The sequence below is a fragment of the Thunnus albacares genome, chromosome 12, assembly GCF_914725855.1.
Source record: "Thunnus albacares chromosome 12, fThuAlb1.1, whole genome shotgun sequence".
NCBI lineage: Eukaryota > Metazoa > Chordata > Actinopteri > Scombriformes > Scombridae > Thunnus > Thunnus albacares.
This window is the reverse complement of record NC_058117.1, coordinates 33,002,538-33,020,970: the sequence shown is the minus strand read 5'-3', so window position 1 is coordinate 33,020,970 and position 18,433 is coordinate 33,002,538. Positions and strand designations below refer to the sequence as shown.

The 18,433-nt window shown below is 39.1% G+C and overlaps 1 long non-coding RNA gene and 2 gene segments (V, D, J or C); 2 read left to right on the top strand and 1 right to left on the bottom strand.

Annotated features, from left to right (window-relative positions):
• Positions 1 to 4,690: 4,690 nt before the first annotated feature.
• On the bottom strand, positions 4,691 to 4,912 carry LOC122993865. Its single transcript, XR_006406445.1, has 2 exons — positions 4,868 to 4,912; positions 4,691 to 4,752 (listed from the first exon to the last, which is right to left on the bottom strand). It is a non-coding gene; the product is annotated as an uncharacterized LOC122993865 (long non-coding RNA).
• A 204-nt stretch (positions 4,913 to 5,116) lies between these two features.
• Positions 5,117 to 6,844, top strand: LOC122994089. The segment is given in 3 exon segments: positions 5,117 to 5,138; positions 5,415 to 5,492; positions 6,344 to 6,844. Coding segments are annotated over 3 exon segments (432 nt in total).
• A 2,192-nt stretch (positions 6,845 to 9,036) lies between these two features.
• LOC122993861 lies at positions 9,037 to 14,040 on the top strand (the record flags this gene model as incomplete). The annotated part of the segment is given in 2 exon segments: positions 9,037 to 9,091; positions 13,736 to 14,040. Coding segments are annotated over 2 exon segments (360 nt in total), but the record flags the coding sequence as incomplete, so codon positions are not given.
• Positions 14,041 to 18,433: the final 4,393 nt, after the last annotated feature.

The following is an 18,433-nucleotide window of genomic DNA, read 5'->3' as shown; positions in this document are numbered from 1 at the left end:
TTTGTGCCTAGTTTATAAATGTTAAATGGTTTGGCCTCCTCCACTATGTGACTTTGTGTTCACTCGCTCAGTAAGTTCTATTAGATCCTCCAGAATATCCTCTACACAAGATTGTACCATTTAATCACACTGCATTTGGACAATCAGCTTTCTCTGTGAAAGCCACAACTCAGTGGAACGTCCTACCTGATGATATGAAGAACTGTAGTTCAAACAATACATTCAAGGCCAAATTAAAAAATCTACTAAAGACCAATCAGCTGTGTGACCATTGAGTCTAAACTCCATCTATGGTCTTCTCATTAGCGCAGGTAGTCTTGCTTTTAATTTGACAAGTTTACATTATTAATTTCTGATTGACATTGTGGGTGTATGTGATGTGCTGTGTGTGGCTTTGTTTTTTCTATTTGGTATGGTGTATTCTGTGTGTTTTGTTATGTTGTTTTTTTTGCTTTGTACTGTTTGTTGATGTGCTGTTGTATGTTTTTTGTCAGGATGAGGGATGCAAATTAGCTTCAAGCTAACTCTGGTGCATCTTTAATGTTTAAAACTGCACACTGTCCCAGTCAATAAATAAATCAATCATTATATGTTGAGGATCAAAGTGAGTCTGCACCAGATGTAAAACAGGAAACATTCAATCTCCAGTGATGACTACATACAAGACATGCTATGCTAGGAAAGGAGAGAGGCACAAACATGTGTTTAGTGTAAAGTTGTCAGTAGGAGGAATAACACAGGGCTGTGAATGAGCTCTGTCACTGTGATCAGACTCCTCCTTTAAATCCACCAACTTAGTGTTGATGAAGACTAAACAGAGATCAGAGTCTTCTTTATACTCGCTGTAGCTCAGAGTTACTCAACACTGCAGATATGACGTCTCTGTTCATCTCAGTGTTGCTGGCTGCTATGTGCCTTGGTATGAACACAGCTCTGTTTCTGTCATATCAATCCAACATTGACATGATTCTTTAACAGCTCACTGATACTGTTTGTTGCTGTTTTACAGAATGCAGAGCACAAAAAGACAACGTGCTGCAACCAAAAAGAGATGTGACTGCTGCTGAAGGAGAGGCAGTAACACTTGACTGTCAATATAACAGCAGTAGTACAAGTTATTACCTCTTCTGGTACAAACAGGAAGGAAACAACAGCCCCAAATTCATCCTGAGCCGAGTTAAACTGGATGAAGGGAACACACCAGATGAGTTTAAGGAAAGATTTTCATCCACACTGGATTCCAACTTAAGATCAGTTCCTCTGAAGATCCAGAAGCTTCAGCTGTCTGACTCTGCTGTGTACTACTGTGCTCTGCAGCCCACAGTGACAGGAAACACCAAAACTCTGTACAAAAACCTTTGGAGCAAAGACAACAGAATACTCCACAACATCCACTAGAGGGAGTCACACACTGTTAAACTTCAGTGGTTTCTTATCAAACAGTCTAGATTCTTTTCCCTCATGAGACACAGTTGTGATGAAGAGTTTTACAAATGAATGTCATTTGACATATGAGTCTCCTCCTACTGACTGCAGAGGTGGCTGCATGGCAGAGAGCTGTTTGATTCCAGCTGTGAACATCAGACCAAACACAACTCACAAAACCACTCAACACTTATTCAAACTCAACATTCACTTACAGCATATTTCACTTGTGTAACCATGGAAACACTGGCTGTCATTTTACTGTTTTCAGCTCTTGTAGGTACGTATGTTTTTGTCATTGTGTGATATTTTCCAAATGATGGATATTTGACTCTGGAACAGAACTTTAATACAACATGTTTCCTTCACTAGGTAACACCTTGGAAGATGATATTACTGCCAGCAGTGCTGAAGTGTTTTCATCAGAGGGCCGTAGTGTTACTCTGTCCTGTAACTATTCAGTAAATGCTCATAGTCTTCAGTGGTATCGAAAAGATCCTGGATCAGCTCCTCAGTTCCTTCTCCTGATCTATAAATCAACATCTAATGTGGTGAATGCAAAACCTCCGCACCCTCGACTGACTGTTGAACTCAATTACCAGAGAAATCGAGTTGATCTGCAGATCTCCTCTGCTGCAGTGTCTGACTCTGCTGTGTACTACTGTGCTCTGCAGCCCACAGTGACAGGAAACACCAAAACTCTGTACAAAAACCTTTGGAGCAAAGACAACAGAATACTCCACAACATCCACTAGAGGGAGTCACACACTGTTAAACGTTAAGGATATCAAACAACAAATGTTTGAGAAACATGTGTCCTCTCTCTCTCTCTCTCTCTCTCTCTCTCTCTCTCTCTCTCTCTCTCTCTCAAATTCAAATTCAAAATAGCTTTATTGGCATGAACAAAAAAGTAAACATGTTGCCAAAGCAGTTTACAGAGGATTCATATATTACATATTTCATATAGACATTAAATATACAGGTGTCACATGCAGGTTCTATATTACACTGATGCAGTCCATTCTTTGATTGCAGTACAACACAGTTTTATAGAATTTGATGCAGTTACTTAATATCTTATAAATATAGATTTTCCAGTGATTGTGAGTCCCTCAGGCTGTGGCAGGCAGATACATATTTAGCTGCTAGAGGAGCTGCTGTCTCTTCACCAGGAGAACGGCCAGTTTCTCCTCTGGAGTTAACATCTGGAGGTTTGGTGTTTTCTTGGCTATTTCCTGGTAGTGGAAGTCTCTTACTGAAGAGAACTTCTCACAGTGGAGGAGGAAGTGCATCTCTGTCTCTACCTCCCCTGTCGAGCAGTGAGCACATACACGCTCCTCTCTGGGCGCCATGTCTGTCTGTAACTTCCTGTTTCTACTGCCAGCTGGTCACTGAGCCTGTGATTGGTCAGGATCCGTCTCTGCTTGGTATCTCTGACAGACTGGAGATACTCAGCCAGTTTATATTCTCTGTTTAGAGCCAAATAACAATTTAGTCTACTTTGGCTTTTTGTTTCATTTCTCCAATGTTCTAAATATTGATCTTTTGATTGATTCATAATTACTTTTATTCTGTTGTGTTGTTTTGAATCAGTGCTGATGGAACCTGGTTGGTTAGTTTCATCATCAGCTGACTGAGGGGGCTGTTTTCAGGGTTCAGCTCTTGGGTTTTTTAGTGATTTGAAAGGAAGTGTGTCTTTTGGGCTTGAATTTAGATGTTTCCAAAAAGTTATTGCCAGTTTTTGTTTATTTAGTAGTCTCTCTCTCTCTCTCTCTCTCTCTCTCTCCCTCTCTCTCTGCTGCTGTTTATCCTTCAAACTGAAACTGGTTCACACAACCTGAAGGTTTTGGTCGATTTTAATATAATGAAACTAAAGTTTTACACTCTTGCTAACGGGTGATTTTTGAAATGATGAAGATGTAAACTATTAGTCTGGTTGTTGAAAATGATACATTGGAGTAAGAGAGAGCGCTTTCAACTTTTTATCTTTAGTACTGAAACCTGTCTGTTGTCATGGTTCAGCAGTGATGCCTCTCTGTTGCCATGGTTACTGAGCTCAAAGAGGGAAGTGAAACACTGAAGAGCAGAAATGTGATCAGTCTCTCTCCCTGCAGTGGGTGGAGTCGCCCCCACCCTGACTTGTTGCCTAAACCCAACTACACACGGGACTCAGGATGCAAACCTGGGTCTCTGCTGCCAGAGTCCTGCATGTTGTACGCCTGCCATCCACTCCATCCTCCTCCTTCTGACTTCACAGCCATATATACCATACCATCATAAGCATGATACAGTTTAATACTAATGTATGTCAATGTTTAGTTGAGTTTTTTTGCTTCTCAAACACACTGCTGGTCGGCTCTTTCATGTGATATCTTTCCATGCAGATAGGTCTGTGAAAATGACTCCCGCTTCCTTTGTTGGGCTGACAAATCTCAGAGCTGTGTGTCTCAAAACCTGCACAAATAAAATATTTGATATGAAGATAACAGCTTAACCACCTTGATTTTTTCCCGCCCAAATACCTGACATGTTTCTGTTCCTTAATGATCTTGTTACAACATGTGAGCTGTTGTTACATATGTAATAACCACAGTATATCACCTGTTTTGATGGTTTTGGTTAAAGGTCATCAGCCATACTGAGCCATGGCTCACCAACAGTAGCAGACTGGTATATTCTCTCTTTTCAAAGAGGAAACACTGAGCTCATAATTAATGACAAACATGGGATCATTGTTGAGTTGATGCTAAGAAGCTGTGATGGTAAACTTCACTGATTTCAGAGGAATCTCCTTATAAATAAAACTGTTTGTGTGAGTCCTTTATTTCATTGTTTGAATATAGTTTTAGTTTTGACACACTTAATAAAGTGTGTGTGTGTGTGTGTGTGTCTGTGTGTGTGTGTGTGTGTGTGTGTGTTCAGTGAACTGTATCAGTCAGTTTCTGTTCAGTCTGACTGAGGGAGGTTTTTGTACGACGCTTTTTCACTGTGTGAACACATACTGACTGTTGATATAGTGGTGACTCTTACAGTAATAAACTGCTGCATCTTCAGCCTGAACTCCACTGATGGTCAGAGTGAAGTCAGAGTTTCTTCCACTGCCTGTAAAACGATCTGGAATCCCTGATGCTCGCTGATTAGCATCATAAATGAGCAGTTTAGGAGTTTCTCCATCTCTCTGTTGGTACCAGGCTAAGAAGCGGTAGGTGTCCCAACCAGAAGTCCAACTACGAACATCCTGACTGGTCCTACAGCTGATGGTTGCGGAGCCTCCCAGAGCAGATGTCACTGCTGCAGGCTGAGTCACTGTGATCTGGCCTCTGGACTCTGAGGATACAGAGACAAAACATAAAGCAGCGTCATGGTTTTGATGGTTTTGTGGGCTTCATTTCAGAGGGACGGATGTTCATAGAGGAGAGGAGTTTGATTCTCTGGACTTTACCTGTGAAGCAGCAGCAGAGGAGAGTCCAGATGAGGACGGAGATCAAAGTCATGTTGTTGATGAGGAGGATTTCTGTGGCTTCTGTTGTGATGAAGGACAGCTGTCAGTCATCCAGTGTTCAACTCTCAGGACTATAAACTCTCCCAGAGCACTGGAGCATGGTGCCGCTGATGCAAAGTGGCTCTCTATGGAAATGCTCTGACTGACTCCAACAGGGACTTGGATTACTCTGATGATGCTGTTTCATCAATGGATCAATCAACTTATCACAGTATTGATTAGGATGTGTCAGTGTTTATTTTTATGTGGTTTGGGCTTCATGTGTATTGACGACTGTTTTCTTTCAGAATATATTTTGTTACAGTTAAATGTATTACAACACAAATTTAACATTAATTCAAATTAATTTATATACGAAATAAAATCACATATTCATAAATTGGCGGCTCTGTGTTGTTGTAAGTTTTCGAGTTATTTCAGTAATTTTACTTCATTTTGGTGAGTTTGTTTGTGTCAAAGTCAGAGAGCCGTGTCTCTCTACACTGAGAGGTTTTTGTACGGCGGCTCAATGAGTTTGTATCACTGTGGTTGATTTTTGGTGGAGGAACCAGACTGGATATTGGAAGTAAGTTTCTGCTAAAATATTAAATACTGTATCATCAGTTAAGTTTATAATTTCTACGTCTGAACATTTGTAGTAGATATAAGTTTCCACTGTGCTGATCTAAAACACTTTAAAGTCTCAGTTTTATTGTTTGTTCCTCTTGTGTTTCCTTAAAGTTGAACTCAAAGCAGCTTTACTGAACTTTTTTTGAAATGTTCAAGTTAATTTGTTAAATGTGAACAGCTTGAACTGCAGGACAGAGTAAAAAACAACAATCCTACTTTAAAAATGATTTTAATTTCAGCCTTTAATTCTCTGTTTTAATTTAATAATTTAAATTCAAAGAAGATAAACAATGTGAAATGCTGTGAATCTCTGATCATTTAAAATGTCTCCAGTTGTCTTTTAACCTCAGTCTGAAATCATTTTGACAGATTTTTGAGAGTTTTTCATTTTTTGAATGTCTCAACATTTTCCGTATATTACGGTGGTCTGTTAGTTTTGACTGATGAATCTGATTAACTGTTGATCTTTTGATAGTTTTGAAAGTAAATATGTTGTTATAAATTCAAACTAAATCATAGATGTCTGAATTATATATTCAAACTTTATGTCCTTATTTATATATAGTGTATAGTGTAAAATAAAATACATTAAACAGTCATATAAAGGACTTAAAGGAGTTTCTGTCAGATGTTTTTTCTGCTCCACCAGTCACTCACTGACACACTGTTTCACTTCCCTCTGAGAAACCTCTCATGCATATCAGCACAGAAAGAGTCCTCATATGGCTCCACCCTCTCACAGTAAAGGTGTCCAAGTGTCTGGTGTTGGATTGACAGCTGTCCTCTGATCTGATTGGTGTCTCCTAGGTGATGTCCGTCCCACCCTGACGGTGCTGCCCCCCTCCAGCGAGGAGCTGCAGCAGGGGAAGGCCACGCTCATATGTCTGGCCAACAAGGGCTACCCCTCAGACTGGAGTCTGGCCTGGAAGGTGGACGGCAGCAGCAGCAGCAGCAGCAGCGGGGAGGAGAGCAGGAGCCCCGGGGTGCTGCAGAAGGACGGCCGCTACAGCTGGAGCAGCACCCTGAGGCTCCCTGCAGACCAGTGGAGGAAGGTGGGCTCTGTGACCTGTGAGGCCACCCAGGGCTCCCAGACTCCAGTCTCAGAGACACTGAGGAGAGAGCAGTGTTCCCAGTCCTGACCTGACTCACTGGGACTCTGCTACTGGTTTTACTCTGCTACTGCTCTCACTCTGATCTCTAATCAGAACAGTGTAACATTGTGTAACTTCAAACTGTAACAACTGCATTATTGTAGTACTGATGACTTAGATGCTTGAAACAATAAACATTTTCTCTCTTGAAATCAAATATTTTTCTGTGGATGTTTGACACCAACAATACATGCAGGATTATAACACTTTCTTGATCTTAATCTTGGGATTATATAAAGTATTGTTACATATCTATGAAGTCTTTGAGTCTCAACTGACAGTGTGTCTGTTTAGCAGTGGTATCATAAATCATTGTGTAAAACATGGTGTTAATGGAAGGATGAAAGGATGCCATAATTTTAAAATCCTTTCAAAATGTAGTTTACATTAATAGAGTTTTGAGGATTAGAAACAAAGTGCAGAGTATTGTCAGCAAAAGATGATATCACCTGGTTCTTCTTTTACACCAAAGGTTTCCATGTCAGTATGTTTGTTGCATGTTTCTTTAAGAATACCAAAAGAACACCTCTGATGTGTTTTTATTTATGTGCTGCATTAAAGTTCTTATTGAATTGTCCCTGGTTTTGAGATGTAAATTAAAATTTGTATTTGTAATGTTTTAAACAGATATAGGACTTTGTTTGCTCATATTTTAGTTTTCTAAACTGGTTTGATCATTTCATGGAAAATCACCCAGGTATCCTTTGACCTTGATGTAATTTATTATTATTTCAGTTTCATAAAGGGTAAATGTGCATTAAGCTGATATCCTGAATCCTGTCAATAAATTGACAAAAGTCTAAAGAATAAAAAATGAAGATCTGACATAGAATGCAGGACATAATCATAACAAATATGTAAAAATAACAAAACACGAGTGTGATCTCTAAAGTTACACTATGTACATATACAGTAGGTACAATCATTGTACAAATGTAGTGCATACGGCCTGCCTCCCCATGTTCCCCCCACACTAGACCTCTGACCTTTTCATGTGTGTCTGAAAGAAAAAAGGGAAAAAAAATGCTAATAACACAAAAATGACTGTCTAAGATAATTTTGTTTCCATTAGAGTTCTTCTTAAAAGCCCTCCTTAATTTCAGCTCCTGCCATGAAACCAAGAGATACCAACATTGTTTCCCTCTGAGATCTGATTATTATTATTACACCAGAAGGAATATAGGATTTTGTGAAATATAATAAAATGTCATCGGCATATAGATAGATTTTTCAATGGTGTGACTGAAACAACATCTGAAATTTTGTGATGTTTCTAATGTAATGATGACAAAATGTAGAGAGTGGTGCAGAAAGAGGAAGTCCACTGCTGTTTTAATCTTAAAGCTGAATCTGGTTCACTGACAGTTTGGCCCAGAGGATAAATAATAAGAAACATCTTCACTGATTACTTTTGTAGACACATAACGGACCGTATTTTAAGTGCAGCGTGGTAGATCCTGGATGTACGGACTGTGCAGGCGTCTCCAGGCACTCCTGTTATTCAGGTTCATGAATGTGCCGGAGCACAAAGTGCAAAAGGGCTGGATGAAGGTGAATATAGAAGGGAGGGTGGGCTGATTATTTGTCAAGTCAATTATTATCAAACAGTCTAGATTTCTTGTAGTGGTGATGAAAACAACAGAAATAGAAGCAATACAGATAAATAGATCATATCAACATTCTATAGAAAATATGACATCATAATTTCTCTTCATGAACCGGTTGACATCACAGACTCAGAGTTTGATTGGTTTATTCTTATTATAAAACAAGTTTCTCTGTAGTTCTCTTGGATTTCTTGTGGTGAACCACAGGGTTCAACCCTGGGTCCTCTTATTTTCAGTTTAGATGTTACTGTTGGATCAAAGAGTTAAGTGTTAGTGTTCCAGATCTTCCTACAATCAAGTGATTCTTAAACTGAGATATTTTAATTTGCCCCTAAAATTCTACCAAACAGGTGAAATCTGCTGAAACTGTCTGTTGATGTTAATCTTACTGCTCATAGTCTGTGTATAATATTTGATGCTGTGTTTTCCTTTAATCATCAGCTGGCTTAAATCGTACAGTGAAGAGGTAATGTTGTCTCCACTTTTGAAGCAAACCAATAGGTTCTTCTTGTGTTTGTAAAGCCTGAAAAGGTGATCAGCTACCTTTCTGCAACTCCAGTTATAAATGTAACCAGTCTGTTAACCAGGAGGAAGAGTAACTGAGAGAAGTGAAAATACAGATCTAAGAGGAGACGGAGAGATTCAGGGAGGAGCTAAGCTGTTACTGAACTATAGAAGAGAGACGAACTTCTATATTCAGCAGAGTTCAATACACAAACCACAAACATTACCTTCATTCAACATGCTGGCATTGGACTATTATGTATTTTCTTTACTGTTTCTAGTCATTCTAACAGGTATGTTACATTTCATTCTTGTATTTTGTAAATTCTGAATCATTCATTGAATCTTTGACAACATGTTATCTCTTCCTTTAGGTGTCAGCTGTCAAGAACTCACTTCAGTCAACAATGAAGAGAACAGTTTAGAAGGCAGCACTGTTACTCTGTCCTATAAATACTCAAAACAAGCTGCAGCTGATGATTATTTCTTCTGGTATCGACAATATCCAGGAAAACCACCAGAATTCCTCATCTCTCACACAGGAACAAGGGATCCAATATCAGATCCAGTACCTAGACTGTCTTTTAATGTGAGTGCAGATAAAACTCAAATGGATCTGCAGATCTCCTCTGCTGCAGTGACAGACTCTGCTCTGTACTACTGTGCTATGAGGCCCACAGTGACAGCAAACCCACAGTCTCTGTACAAAAACACAAGCTGACACACTGACAAGCTGCTGGAAGCCTTTTTTCCACACTGTTGTACTGAACTTTTTACCTCCACTAGAGGGCCACATTATCAAGTAGGCGGTGCACTACTTCTGCACTGTGTTCAACCATTCTGTCAATAATAACTGCTGCTGTGAAGAGAACAATTCTCAGACTGAATGTTGAACATCAGATAGTTTCTCCTGTTGATTTAAACCTTGTTGTAGAGATGGAACATTGGCTGTGGATTATTCTTGCTGCTCTTTTCTTTGGTAAGACAGAAAGCAGAATGTGTTTCCTTTCTCAACAGTTTTAACACACAACTGAGCTATAAGTGCTTTTAATGTCCATCATAGAGGGAACAGGTAATTCCTGCTGCCATTTATAACCTTTTTAGAGAACGAGGTGTAGTTCAGTCTGACAGACAGCAGTCAGTAGAAACAGACTATTCTAGATGTGTCAGTGTCTGCTAGGTAACTCTTTAAAGCTGCTGATTGTTCTCCTTTAATCAATCATCTTTATTGATTCATCTCTTCCTCTGCATGTTCTGTTCTTCCCCAGAGTGTAAAGGACAAGACAGCGTGACCCAGCCAACAGGAGATGTCATTGCTGCTGAAGGAGACACAGTTACACTTGCTTGTACATTTGAGACCAGTTACACAGGTCCCACTTTGTTCTGGTACAAACAAGAAGTAAATGATTTCCCAAAGTATATTTTGCAACGTAACTCTGGTGGAGGAGATAATGCTGCCGAGTTCCATGAAGAAAGATTTGACGCTGAGATTAAGGACAAATCAGTTCCTCTGCAGATCTCCTCTGCTGCAGTGTCTGACTCTGCTGTGTACTACTGTGCTCTGCAGCCCACAGTGACAGGAAACACCAAAACTCTGTACAAAAACCTTTGGAGCAAAGACAACAGAATACTCCACAACATCCACTAGAGGGAGTCACACACTGTTAAACTTCAGTGGTTTCTTATCAAACAGTCTAGATTCTTTTACCTCATGAGACACAGTTGTGATGAAGAGTTTTACAAATGAATGTCATTTGACATATGAGTCTCCTCCTACTGACTGCAGAGGTGGCTGCATGGCAGAGAGCTGTTTGATTCCAGCTGTGAACATCAGACCAAACACAACTCACAAAACCACTCAACACTTATTCAAACTCAACATTGACTTACAGCATTTCACTTGTGTAACCATGGAAACACTGGCTGTCATTTTACTGTTTTCAGCTCTTGTAGGTACGTATGTTTTTGTCATTGTGTGATATTTTCCAAATGATGGATATTTGACTCTGGAACAGAACTTTAATACAACATGTTTCCTTCACTAGGTAACACCTTGGAAGATGATTTCTATAGAAATCAGATAAATGAACAGTTGATCAGTTTGTGTCCACAGAGTAACACTGTAGAGTTGACATTTTCCACTGTCTTCTCCTCTCAGCCTCATGAACAGTGTTCGTCTAATGGCTTCATTTTCTCTACTTTTTCCAGGACTAATAGCTGGAGACACAATCTCTCCTGTAAAAGAACAAGTCAGTGGAAGAGAAGGAGGATCTGTCAAACTCACATGTACCTATCAGACAACCGATACTAATCCTTGGCTTTACTGGTACAAACATCATTCTGACCTTCAGGCACCTCAGTTTATAGGATATGGATCCAAAACATCAGCTACAACAACTGAGCTGACCATACAGAGTCTAACCCTGGCAGACACAGCTCTCTACTACTGTGCTCTAGACACACAGTGATAGAAAGTGTAGAAGAGGCTGTACAAAAACCTGAACACAGATATCTGACTACTCTTCAAAGAGGAGGGAAGTGGTATTCAAACCACAGCTTCATATCAGATGGATTCTGCTAATTCCTGTTTTATCAGAGTCACTGTGGTTACAGCTGCTAATGAAACACTGTGGGAGGATTCACATGAGCAGCAAATCCACATCAATGACGAACCAGCTGGATGATGCTTCAAACACAAGACACCATCAAACATAAAGTGACATAAAACTGCGTATTGAACAAAAACCTGAAGTTACTCGTCGGGTTAAAAAGTGAATGTAATGAAAATATGAGAATGTTTGTTTCATACTGTCAGTTTTTATCATGAGCTGTTTCCATTAGACATTCAACAAGGGTGTCTGCTGCCTCCACTGTTTGAACTACGAGTGTGAATGAGATATGGTCACTGACTACTGAGCATGTGCAGTAACGCTATTCTGTTAACAGAGCTTCGCTAGCTTCTTGTGCTACATATCACTATCTATTAACATGGCACTACATTATGAATTTCTTGAAGAATTTCAGTACAAGTTACAGTACATTTCTCAAACAGGTTGTAGCCACTGTAGGTCTTTGGTTATTGGCCATGATTAATGCTTCTTAACTGTTTAAAGTTAACTAGTGTGCAGTGTCTGCTTAACAAACCTGATATGGATCCAACTGTATGCAATCATTTCAGGTCTAGCTCAAAATGACCTTTTATTTCAAAAAATATTTTGAGTTGTTGGATGTTAGCTCAGATTTCGATACAGTGGATCATGGAGTCCTCAGTGACAGGCTACAACGGTGGGTTGGCCCATCTGTTTCTGATTTAAGCTGGTTTATATCATATTTATCAAATAAACAATTATTTGTGATGGTTGCTAATGATATGTCTGATGCTGCTGTCTTGAGTTATGGAGTGCCTCAAGGGTCTGTTATTGGCCCTATCTTATTTTCTATTCATATACTACTGTTTTAACATATCTTTTCACTTTTATGCAGACGACAAACAGCTGTACATTTCCCTCAGATGTGGCAATTTCAGCAAATTGTCTGATTTAAAGGATTGCCTGGACTCTATGAGAAGCTGGATGTTTAAAAACTTCTTATTCAGTGATGATACAACAGAGGTTTTGAGGCACTATTTAACTACATAACTAAATATTTACTTCAAGATTCAAGATTTAGTTTATTGACATTTTCGTGTGTATTTGCATATACAAAAAACAAAATGCTGTTCCTCCCAGCTCACAGCAATGTAACAACAACAGAGAGGATAAAGATATACTGTGTATGCAAAAATTCTATTTAAAAAAATGATAAAAACACATAAATCCCAAGAGAAAAAAAACAAAAAACAAACGAGCCGTTAGCAGCACAGTGTATTAAAGTGCCTTTAGACAGAAAAGTACATGTCTCAATTGGATGTAGACAGCTCTTGCATGTCAACGACTGACCAGCACTGATGGGGGAGTTATATAATCCATTATGCTGTCCAGAGAACATTTGGCAACATGATTGTTGTTGCATGACCGGTATGTATAGGTTAACAGTTAGCTTGCACTCATCTGTGCTTGCTTTGGGTCCACTGGGTACAGCAGACCAAATGCCATCAGCTGATTTAGCTCCCAGCCAGTATTTCTCGAAGCAAAAGTCTTTGTCACAAATGTCCAAAAAAACTGATATAGACATATTATAGACATATTTCCCCTACACTCCACAGGATGTCACAGATGTAGACGTAGACATGGACAACGATACTGCAAGTCAGAACTACGAGAGGCCGCTGCAAACGTTGGTTGTGCCACCATCACACCAGTTCATGGAGAGAGAGAATACCACCAACAAGGACCCCTTAATTTCTCTTCTTGTCTCTTTCTCTTCTTCACAAAATAACTCTTCTGTTAGCTTCCTCAGTGCAGTTTCTCCTTTGGAATGTAGGTAACAGTAGCAGGTAGCAGTTGACAGCTAGCTAGCTGTTTTGATTTGAAAATATATCTAAAGATGATATTTCCTCTACTGTTAATTAATTTTGTTACCTCTTCTGTAGAGTATCTTCTGAAGATTATTTGAGGGTTATTTTGCAAAATGTCCCACTTTGTAGGTCCAAGTTTGAGATGTATTCAGGAGCCCATCTCTGGTGCAGCCACTCTCTGAGCTGTGAGAGCAGGGAGGAGGAGATTAAGGGAGGAGCAAAACTGTCACTGAAGTACAGAAAGACACAAACTTTCACTGTGGTGTTTCATACTAAACAACACAGACAGTTTCTTCTTATCTTCAAGATGGTGTCAATGCAATTAAGTCTGTTTTCAACTTTGTTTCTGATCACACTAACAGGTAGGTGACACACTTCATATTTACTTCTATTGATGTTTGATTGAAAACTGAGCAAGTTGTATGTATTCATGTTATGAGTCTTTGACAACATGTTATAACAGAGTTATCTCTTCCTTTAGGTGTCAGCTGTCAAGAACTCACTCCAGTCAACAATGAAGAGAACAGTTTAGAAGGCAGCACTGTTACCCTGTCCTACAAATACCCAAAACTTTCATCTAGTGATCATTTCTTCTGGTATCGACAATATCCAGGAAAACCACCAGAGTTCCTCATGTACATCTCAGGACTGAACAAAACAAGACCAGCAGATTCTCTGAAGTCAGAAACAAGATTCTTCACTGGACTGTTTGAAGACAAGCGTGGAGTCAAACTGCAGATCTCCTCTGCTGCAGTGTCTGACTCTGCTGTGTACTACTGTGCTCTGCAGCCCACAGTGACAGGAAACACCAAAATTCTGTACAAAAACCTTTGGAGCAAATACAACAGAATACTCCACAACATCCACTAGAGGGAGTCACACACTGTTAAACTTCAGTGGTTTGATATGAAACAGTCTAGAGTTATTGTGGTGTACTACAGGGTTCATCCTGATCTATCCTGTACACACACATTTTTATACAAGGGTCTATACAACGAAAATATGAAATGATCCGACTGTGGAACCGTCTAATCAAAATGTCAGAGGACAGAATAAATAAAAAGTATTTATGTGGAGTAAATTCTACAGTTCTCCATGGGCAAAAGAGCTTCACTCAATTTTAGAGGAGGTGGATATGCTGTATATCTATAGGAATAATCTGTGTGTAACTCCATGAAAATTAAGCTTTTACTGAATTTTGAAGAAAAATGGTTTGAAAACGTTCTGTCAAAACCAAAACTAAGGACATGTATGCATATCAAACAGAATTTTGGCCCTGAATTATATGTAACATCTTGTTTATCTAGAAACCAAAGATCTTTGGCTGCACAGTTGAGAGCTGGTATTCCTCCTCTGGCCATTGAGGTTGGTCGATTCAAAAATATTCCAGAGGAAAACAGATTGTGTGAGAATTGTGATTAAGGTGAAGTGGAAAGTCAGTCCCATTTTCTATTGTACGGTACAAATTATGAAGACTTAAGAGTGCTACTGTTTCATGAAATTGCTCGACTAAACCCTGAAATATGTTGGTGTTCAGATGAGCAAAAACTGGAAAGGTTGATGTATTTAAGTTTGCTAACTTTGTCTCAAGAGCTTGGAAAAGAAGGCAAGATAGACTGTTTGATTAGTATTTACTTAGACATTTCAGTAATATATGGTAAGCTTCTGATAGTAAATTAGAATGTCTGTACTATCTAAAGATGGTCTCTAGGTTTGAAGGTGAAAGATTTTCTTTTTACAGTATATACGTTGTACTCTGGTCCTGTCTCGTAAGCCCATGCGGGCACAATAATAAATTGTAATTAATTAATTAATTCATTCATTCATTCATTCATATTTTTGTATATTTCTGTATAATTTTGTATATACTGTATTGTTGCATACTTTGTGTCTTTACTGTCTTCTCTGGTAGCGGTCTATTTACCTTACACTAGTGGATTCTTGTATTTATATCTGTGTATATTTATTATAAGTTGCACAGACAAGGTTTTTTTCTTGAGATTTACTGAGTGTTTGACTTCTGAACTTTTTGGATACAGGACTGTTTACTATGTGTTATAACACATCATTGAATCCTGAACTTTAGATATACAGAACTATGTACACTACCGGGAGGAAGTTTATACTTTTCTTCATACTTTTGTGTGTATTTTTGTATGTACATATTGTTACCCCTGGGATGTGTTTGGGTTATATCGGAGTTTACAGTCACATGACCACCTCATGTGACTTGTATTCATGTATATATCTAAGATGGCATCTTGCTGTTGTCACTTGAGTCTAATGAAGAGCAGGTTTGCTTGAAATGTCACCTTGGGGCAGTAAATTCCAGTGGACATTGGAGCCCTGCCGTGTTCGCGCTATTTCTTTGTTTTTTCACTGACTTCATGTTGTCTTCAGGTATTGTTTAATACTTAAAGGTCCAAAATATGATAATCAGCCCCACTAGATGTCGCACTAGAGCAGCAGCATCTAGACCAAAAGAACGAAGGTTGTTTACTCAGTTAAGTTGGAAAATACATTAAAAGAAAGCGACATTCGAACACATAGCTCACAAAACTCAGATCAAAGTGTCAAACTAGTCAGTGCTGATCAAATATGGATCAAGACTGTGTTACTGTATTGCCTATTTCTTGCCTCAAATGTTTTCAGAAACTGTTTGGCTGTAATATGATTAAGTTTGTGACACGGCCGCCATCTTGAAAATGGACGCAGGGAGTACAGAGAATGACTCACATGCACTAACATGCACGTGCAGCAGGACCAGCTACCATAACAAAGACCAGAGAGTCTCAGATTACAACACACACAGAGGGAGTGTGACTTCATCCACTGCTCAGGTAGCCATTACTCCACTATATCTTTACATAGCAAATAGTTGTTTACTGACATCTAGTAGGGCTGAATATCTTATTTTGCACCTTTAACTAGAATAACTGTGACCTTCTATCAGCAACACTCTCAGCAGACCACAGCAGGAGGACGAGCCGGAGAACATTAAAGCTTCATGAAGAAACACAAATGATGCTGCACATGAAAATCTGACATTCCAACAGGACCCAGTTATATTGTTGTGTGGTGATATGTCTGTTTAAACCCATGTGCAAAGGAGTGCAAAAAAGTAGTAAATCCTGAATATATTTCAATAAGCTGAATAAAATATTGGTTGTTTTGCTAAAATGAACATTCTCAGGAACAAGTGAATGAAAAGAAAAAAGACAAAACATGAGTTATGGAAAAAAAATTGGAGTCAAAACAAAAAACATCTTTGATTGTTTGCTGGATGTTTGTGTAGATCAACAGAGTTTCCAGAGTTGAAGGTAGAGAAAGAGTAACTGAGAGAAGTGAAAATACAGATCTAAGAGGAGACGGAGAGATTCAGGGAGGAGCTAAGCTGTTACTGAACTATAGAAGAGAGACGAACTTCCATATTCAGCAGAGTTCAATACACAAACCACAAACATTACCTTCATTCAACATGCTGGCATTGAATAGCTCTGTATTTGTATTGCTGTTTCTCTGCATTTTAGCAGGTATGTTTGATTTATCCATTAAATATTTTAATGTTTTCTAAATGTAATTCATTTATTGAGTCTTTGACAATGTTATAACAGAGTTATCTCTTCCTTTAGGGGTCAGCTGTCAAGAACTCACTCCAGTCAACAATGAAGAGAACAGTTTAGAAGGCAGCACTGTTACTCTGTCCTACAAATACTCCAAAGCTGCTGCAGCTGGTGATTATTTCTTCTGGTATCGACAATATCCAGAAAAACCACCAGAGTTCCTTATTTCTCATTATGGAACAGAACCAGAAAAGAATTTAACAAACTTGAGGTTATCTGTTAAAGTGACTGAGGGTCGAACCCAAATGAATCTGCAGATCTCCTCTGCTGCAGTGTCTGACTCTGCTGTGTACTACTGTGCTGTGCGGCCCACAGTGACAGGAAACACCAAAACTCTGTACAAAAACCTTTGGAGCAAAGACAACAGAATACTCCACAACATCCACTAGAGGGAGTCACACACTGTTAAACTTCAGTGGTTTCTTATCAAACAGTCTAGATTCTTTTCCCTCATGAGACACAGTTGTGATGAAGAGTTTTACAAATGAATGTCATTTGACATATGAGTCTCCTCCTACTGACTGCAGAGGTGGCTGCATGGCAGAGAGCTGTTTGATTCCAGCTGTGAACATCAGACCAAACACAACTCACAAAACCACTCAACACTTATTCAAACTCAACATTCACTTACAGCACATTTCACTTGTGTAACCATGGAAACACTGGCTGTCATTTCACTGTTTTCAGCTCTTGTAGGTACGTATGTTTTTGTCATTGTGTGATATTTTCCAAATGATGGATATTTGACTCTGGAACAGAACTTTAATACAACATGTTTCCTTCACTAGGTAACACCTTGGAAGATGATTTCTATAGAAATCAGTCAAATGAACAGTTGATCAGTTTGTGTCCACAGAGTAACACTGTACAGTTGACATTTTCCACTGTCTTCTCCTCTCAGCCTCATGAACAATGTTAGTCTAATGGCTTCATTTTCTCTACTTTTTCCAGGACTAATAGCTGGAGACACAATCTCTCTGGAGACACAAACATAATCAGTAACAAGTTTTAGTTCAGGTAAGCTGTTCTTTTTCATGCACACAGAAAGACATTTTCTGACATTTTAAATAGTTGGAGCGAGTGTTTGGCCTGAGATAACTGTCAGGAGCTCCAAGTAAATATGATGAGTTTGTCAGGAGGCTGATGGATCTCAGTGTTCAACTCAAACTTAACAGAACTGAAAGCCGTGTTAAACTGTGATGAAGTTCATGATGTCATTGATGGTTCAACAACCCATAGAGGTGATTTCCTGGCCCTGCCCACTGAGGTTCAACTCAACCAATGAGATTCTTTCTGTCTGCAGAGCAGAAATGTTTGAGGAAGTAAAATCCCAATCAGCTTGATGCTGAGGAGAAGGGCTGTGCAGCAGAGAGGCTTTTTAGTTTCTTCATTCTACTGCAGTGGAAGAACATTGATCATCTGCTGTCTGTTTGGTTTCAACAACTCCAAAGACATGTTGCTTTACCTCTTTATACTTTTATCTCACTTTATAGGTGAGTGTTAGAACAGAGATGAAAGTCTCATTTTACCTGATGTATTAACCAGATATCTGTTTT